At 44.4% G+C, this 7,399-nt stretch overlaps 1 protein-coding gene across 1 annotated transcript; it reads left to right on the top strand.

Annotated features, from left to right (window-relative positions):
* Positions 1-1,170: 1,170 nt before the first annotated feature.
* Positions 1,171-6,025, top strand: T265_14329 (hypothetical protein; the record flags this gene model as incomplete). Its single annotated transcript, XM_009173154.1, has 4 exons — positions 1,171-1,334; positions 1,384-1,515; positions 1,555-1,711; positions 4,403-6,025. Coding segments are annotated over 4 exons (1,611 nt in total), but the record flags the coding sequence as incomplete, so codon positions are not given.
* Between the last annotated feature and the right edge of the window lie 1,374 nt (positions 6,026-7,399).

Below are 7,399 nucleotides of genomic sequence, written 5' to 3'. Positions count from 1 at the left end.
GCTACGTTGTTTAGGCCACTTATCGCGTATGTTGAACCATCGTTAGCCTAAGAGTACTGTTTTCCATGCCCAATTCAGGGTGATGAAAGCAGAGAGGTGGCCAACCCCTGACCTGATAAAGAGTATGAAAGAGGTCACGGAGCGTTTGGGTGCTGGGTGCGACTCACCTTCCGGGATGGTGGCCGAGTGATCCCCGCTTCGTCTGGTTGGAGACGCTGCAAGACATGACTGCCCATGGATATTAATGTCGTTCTTGTTGTCAGTTTCCATCCAGATTACCTGAATAAGTTTTTGGAGGTGTAGGCACCCCGAAATGATTGCAGTAGACTAGCACTAAGTCCCTTTCCCCGTCCACTTTTTTCTTTTCACAATAAGATTTTCAAGTAATTCGTGGTTGTACGATAACGGATCACCAGTTTTGAACATATATCATGGTGTTGTTGTTGATGATGATGATGACACTGATGTTGCTCCTTCTGATGATTATCATGATGGTGCAGCATACTTTTTGGGTTATATGTTTCCGTTCAACATCTGTCTAATTTTACGGCAGTGACTGTTCTCTTTTTAGATTTGTGATTTGTTGACGAGAACACAATTAGCCTGTGGCCCCTGGCGGACTAAATAGCTGTAGTCCCTCTGTACTGGAAGAAATTGTAAACGTGAGAGACAAACTATCTACCGTTATGGAGGTTAGAGGATTGTTTCCCTACTTGTGATTTCCCACTTGTAAGCTCACTAAGAACTCACGTTTTCTAGGACTTCTAGTGGAAACATGTCCCCGATAGAATACAAACGGCTGTATACGGCCATCGGTCAAAGTTGAATTTAGTAACCAGATGTAGGTGAGCTGAGCTCGTAGGAGCTCAAATTATCTTTCAACCGAAAAGGTTTCAATGTCATAATATTTTGTACATGAAATTCCAAGGTCTTCGAGTCACACTCTAACTCTGACAAACATATCTGAAGCAGAACCCATCAAGTGTAGAACCTTCATTTTCCTTTAATATCATGCCAAAATGTAGTCCCTAAGTAAGCCTAACTTTTGTTCCGTCTACACGTCCTAATCAGCTGAATGTTGCACACATTTTACAACATTTCATATCATATTTTAATTCCGAGCTAAGCGTGCGCTTCTGGAAATCGAGGTTTCTATCCTCTCGTTTAGCCTTTAACTTGTCTGTTTTATACTCATTGTCTGTCCTTTACAGATGCAAGCGGAAAGCCCGAGGCGAGGAAGATGATAGATGGGAGTGTAGCGTGTGCACTTACATGAATCCAAGCGAGTCATACAAGTGCGAAATATGCTTTATGCGCAAAGGCACATCAACGAGGTTTGTTCTAGGTTCCGTTGGGCACGAGACTTGGTGTTTGTTTTTGTAGAAAACCGAGGCTCAATCCTCAAGTGGTCGAGCAACAACAACTCATCGCACAAGCAATATTGAAAGAAAAAGATGAAGAACACCGAAGGCGCAAAACGGAACGGTGTTTAGAAAAAACTAGTTCACTTGGCAGGTAAACGACACACTGTAGCACATACTAAAATAAAAACAGTTCCGTAAAGCTGAAGAACTTTGACCGCTCGTCTCCCTTGCTGTTTGAAATATTTGCGAATGGATATAGTGTGGTGATTACCGAGTTCCAGTTGCGGTCTAAGGTGAAGTTGTCCCAGCCAGAAAGTCCTGCTCCGTCCAATGGTTCATCTTTACAAGTAAGTGGGGTTTCTTGGCCTTGTTTGTGTATCGGTCTGTTTCAAAACTTTATCCCTTTATTTCTACTGCTAGTTACCATTTTTGGAGGACAGTGATATCAGTCAAAAGTGTCGCACCATAATAATTATTTTCTAGAGAGTACACTCATCGGACTAGTGGCACGCCACCAGGGACCTTGGACATTATGAAATTTGTGGGCTGATATTTCTCAGCTTTACGCATTTTCTGCGCTAATAGTCAAAATTTTTCTATGTGGCGAAATCGGTTTGAAATCCATCCTGATATTTTTCGAACCGACATTCCAAAGTTCTTCCATAATCAGCATCAGGGTTACTCAGCTCTGGAGCACCTTTGTCTGAATATGATGCTTCCCACATACTAAAGCCATTTCGGTCCGCCTACCTGATGATTGAATGTGGCCGTCAGGCTCCTGGTAAATGCTGTAATTTACGGACGACGGCAGTTGCGAACGAAGTTCATCCCTGAGAAAAACTGCAGGTATCAACTTGGTCCAGGTACGAAAAAAGTTGTCTTTGTGGTCCCGGCCTGCCAAACAGCATTTACACTCATACTCTCATAAGCTTACAGCACTGAGCCTTGGCTGAATAAAATCCAAATTAGGCCGGTTGGAGACCTCAGCTAAACATTTTTCCGCTGTGCTCTCCAGGGCTCCCCGTACACACCCTTTTGCTGTGACAGGAATGTGAAGAAATCTGAATTTTAAATGAAAAGCTGATTATCTTGCAAGACAGGACAACGTAGTCGTTGAATGCAGTCGGCAGCATTGCCCACAAACCAAAGTGGATTTCGACCAGATTCTTTACATTGTATCTTATTTTAACCACTTTTCATTCCAGGACGATTTCTCCGTACATCAGGCAGTCGTCCCCTCAGCATGTCATCTGCATTACAAGAAGCATACAAATGATTTTGTCATGCTATGCTTCGCTTTACTTCTGCTATCCCTCAACAGGTCAACTCGGCTTCCCGGCACCTCATCGACCTCTCTCTAGTTACCCAGTACATCTCGTTTCACATATATTCCCATCAAATAGGATACATCCCTTATACGTAACGCTCAATGCTCGTAGGTCTGCTGGAAACTTTTTGACCGCCTACGGCCGGTTTCGCCCTATTCGTGGTTCACCGGCTAAACGCGGTCCCCGAATTTCCGTCCAAATTACACGAAGTTCGGCAACTACACTCTTGCGTGCCAGTTCGGCTTTCACTGGAGACTCAACTGAGTACCATCTAAGTCTCTTGTCTATCATATTCTTCAACCGAATGTCCCACACAAACGCTGCCTCATGTTTTATTTCACGCATTCGAGATATCGCAATATGTATTCATGAAGAGAACTACACGTAAGTTTGCTGAAAACTCTGACAGCTCACGACTTATTTCGCTCTTTTTGGAGCTCATCGGGTAGGCGCCGTCCCCTAGTTTCGTCAACCTGCTATTCTACTCCAACCCAAACTGGGTGGAATTCACCAAATTCTCTGATTTGCGTATCAGTTGGGTTTTGACGGGAGACGACTGAATCCAGTCGAATCTCTTTTGTAGTGATCTTCAGCTGAATTTAATTTAATCCCTGTTCAAGTGTAATATGAGGTTGACGGAAAGCTCGGGACTGCACCTACCTGGTGAGCCCCAAGAGGAGCGAGACCGGTCGTGGGCTGTCGAAGGGTTTCCAGCAAGCTTGTGCGTAGTGTCATGTCCAAACAACGTATTGCGATTTCTCGAAGGTCGTACCAAATGAAACATGAGGTGGCCTGGTGCAGCACATTCAGTTGGAGAAGACCATTATGAGCGAAGGATTCGGTCGGATTCAGACAAGTCTCCGGTCAAAATCAAATTAGTATACAAACGAGAATATTTAAAGACATTCTCATTAAGAAGTAGGAATGCTAGGACCTGGCCGTTGAACCACTGTTCATCCTTTTGTCGGTTTTAGTCTGATCGAATTAGTGTGATTGGGAAAACCAAAACCAAAATGGATTACTTGAAGGAGGAAACCAAGAAGAGAAAATTGTGCGCATATCTAGGATATCTGGCATGCCGCCAAACACCTTGTACGACTAATCCAGGTCTCACTACTTTCCCCGAAATACTGATGAATTGATGCGAACATCTTGTTCACGCAGTGGAATCGTTGGCAGTCTTTGCCTACTCAGTTTTTCACATTTTTGCTGCCGTAATCAGCGAAACCATAGCCGTCATTACATTTTAAAATACAATGCTTTCTTTGCGTGAAGGCCTCTTCCAAAGATAACGGAATCGTTAGGCTGAACTGTTAGAGCAATGCATTGAGAGCAGCACAGTTATATTTCCGTGCATTCCCGTCCGCTGCAAAACTTGTACAACAAAGAAAACCAGGCGAAGTAACAAATTACAGCTACGATAAAGTTCTTAAATGGTTGTTGCTCATAGGTGTTACTAAATTAGATGCTAGTGTTGTACCTTTTTTCTTCAGACAAGTGTCAGAAAGTGTAAACTGAAATTTCGCCTGTTTTATGAGTAGAACCTCTGCAGAGAGAGGTGCTCATGCCTCTGTAGAACAAACAGATAACGGCCTTATCTGCACTCGAATGAGTCCGCTATTCAGAGGGCTTATGTACCATCGTAGTTATTTTCAAAAACTTCGTCCGTATTTCCAGCTTCAAACTAACTGCTTTTGTTTCGGATTGCAGGGATTCCCCGGTGGCATTTTCTCCAGTACTGATCAATTGTCTCCCACAGACTCCAATTCGACTGTTGACGCCAGTCATAAACCGATTTCCTGCGGCGAATCCGAGTTGTTCGAATCGGTTGAAACGAAAACACGATGCTCTTTTCCCACGAATAGAGTTGGACACTCCAGCAGTGGTAAATCCACGCACGCCTCATATCCGCATGAGTCTGTTTCACTGTCCACGCCATTTTCAAAAACCACCGGACGTTCTTTAGCTGGGTCCGACTGCGCCACTGATAACATGACCTCACATATGGTAGGTATCAAACAAGATGAAACCAGTGAACCAGGCAGAGAACCAAAGTCTTCCTCTTCTACCAGTGTGCCTTGTTCATCTCGGCGAATAAGACTCAAACGCTTACAACATACCCCAGCTACTCAGCCTATGGCGAAAGGGGTTTTCAATACATGCACCGTGTATGATGGCAGGAATGAAGCGCCCGATTCCTCAACGTGTGAACGACTTTTAGCTCCTTCTCAGACAAATCAGCCTCCTTCGTCTCGACTTAGGCGACACCGTTTCCATTTCGATCCACAAAACACTTATGTCTTCTCAACTCCCCAATCCAAGTGCAGTAAAGGGCATTCCAGAGGTTTGAATTTGGCGAAATCCGGTAGCCAACGCTATCTCAAAAGCTCTACAAAATCGCGATCCATTGGTTCGCGAACCGATGTTACTTGGTCCAGTAAATCCCGACAAAAAACGTCAACCCAAAGACCTTTACGAATAACTGTTAGTCGAGTTAATACTTCTGCTGCATCCAAACATTGCAAATATGAATCTAGTTTACCGACATCTAGCCCTAGTGAGCACCATCCGACAAAGCGTCGCCACAGCACAACTCGATCGAGCTTAAAGTGTAAGATTCGTGTACGCGCACCAGCACATCCGGAAGGTCTGCTCTCAGAGGACACAGATAATGCCGTTCATGAAGCACTGTTATCGACAAAAAAATCGAAGGTATTGTCGGATAGTCCAAAAGTTGCTTCTCCTGAATCTCCTACGGCCAATCAAGAACTCAATCTGAATTCCCACACGAATCTTTCAACCGAGTCCCGAAACACCAGTGCAATGACTGACAGCAGTGGAGCCAGTGCTCTGGAAATGTCTCGCTAACCTTCATCTTGTTTCCTGTGTTCTGATGCTCCAAGTTCCGTCTTGTTCGCCACAACTCGCTACAGTTTTGTTTCGCGTATGTGTGCTGATTTATCTGTTAGTTTTTTGTCCGAGTTTCTTCTAATCTTTGTATTATTTTGACACGTTTTGCGTTTCTATTCTCTCCCTCTGGTCCATCCATTCCCCTGTTCAACGTGTACGCACATAAGCAGCCCATGATTTAATGTGCCTTGCCTCATGGTTGACCAACTGAATAATGTTTCATCCGAACAACCGCCCGGTGACTTGCCTCTACCCTCATATTCACGTTACAAACCCATGTATATAAACCAATTCATTCGGCGCTGGTAGCTGAACTTATGCAAACTTATCACCTTCAGAATGGGATTTCGTCTAAGGCGTTTTGCTACCCTATTTGTGCAGCAGATCTCATGCTTGTGTTTCGTTAATGTGAAGAAAGTGCATTTCGATAACGTGTTGAATCTTTTTATTTATTTACAGCGTGACGTGTTTGGTCGGTGCCGTGTGTATGTCGGAGTACAAGTATGCCGGTTTATCTGAGTTGCAGTCATAAGCTAGTGCATTCCGAAGAACCATTTTCAACAGCAGTCTTGCTTCTGCTGTTCATCATTTCCCGAAGGAAATCTAATGGCTGGTCGGAATGAAAGCTATGAATCCTCCAGACCAGTGAAACTTTGAGAGATCGGGATAGGCCTCATATGATGGCATGACTGATTCGACAGGAGCTTTGTTGGTTACGTTAATTGTAGACCACCAGCCAGGCACAAATGTGGCATTTTCAGTCCTGGATTGTCTGAAACCACAGATGTCAGTCGTGTACGAGGCGCTTCATAGTTGGACTGATCACAAACCGGTTTCTCCAATAAACAACAAACTGACTTGCCCATGAGTTTAGTTCTTTCTTTTCAACATTGAATTACCCATATAGGATCCGCACATTTTGCAAAGAGTTGTCTAACTGAATGGTTCATGTTCTGGAGAGAAGTTTTAGCGCAAGGATCTGTGTTCTGTTGTCTCCAGACTGCTTCCTAACAGTAGGTGGTCTTCAAGTTGATTAATGTGTCCAAAGGAGAACCTGCAATGTATGTAACTTTTCATTACACATAGGTCTTACTACATTGTACACCTCTGGAGACTTGGACCGTGTTCAAACAAGTGCATCCCACTCACAGGATGCTTCTGAATGATTTTTTGTTCCATTCGGACTATTGTGTGTCTGTCGTAAGCGGCAAAAGTCACCACCGAATTCAGATGTCTAGTTAACGTGTCCATTTACTCTACTCCAGCCATGGTTTCACCAACGAATGCCTTGGGTTCTGCCCTCTGATCGTTACTTTGATACTTCCTTCGGTTGGCGTGACAGAAGGTACTGAAATTTCCGGTAAATTTATCAGCAATAGACCGTGTACCATGAGCACATTATTTGCAGCTGCTACCGTTTTATTCACCATAGAGTGGGACAGTTTGGGGCATACATCCAAGCCTTTGAGGCGACAACATGCTCGGTCCAGTAACTGCTAGCTACGCACTGAAGACTATAGCTTTAATGCAAGCACGCCATTGACTGCGCAGTTTGACAATTCCTGCCATTATTATTGTTAGATGGGTCCCCGGGTCCCCATCCAGGGAGGCGGGAGTCATCCACCCTACTCAGGTTACTGTTCCCATACTTCGCTGCCAGGTCATACGCTGTCCACATCTCGGTCGCTTCCACTCAGCACAGGGCTGGGAGGAAAAGCTCTGCGAGGCAGACGGTTTTCTGGCATGTGGAATACACGTCCTAACCAGCGTAACCTATGAAGCGTAAGCAATTCTTCT

This window comes from Opisthorchis viverrini, assembly GCF_000715545.1.
Source record: "Opisthorchis viverrini unplaced genomic scaffold opera_v5_175, whole genome shotgun sequence".
In the NCBI taxonomy this organism is placed as follows: domain Eukaryota; kingdom Metazoa; phylum Platyhelminthes; class Trematoda; order Opisthorchiida; family Opisthorchiidae; genus Opisthorchis; species Opisthorchis viverrini.
This window is presented reverse-complemented; position numbering and strand designations above follow the sequence as displayed.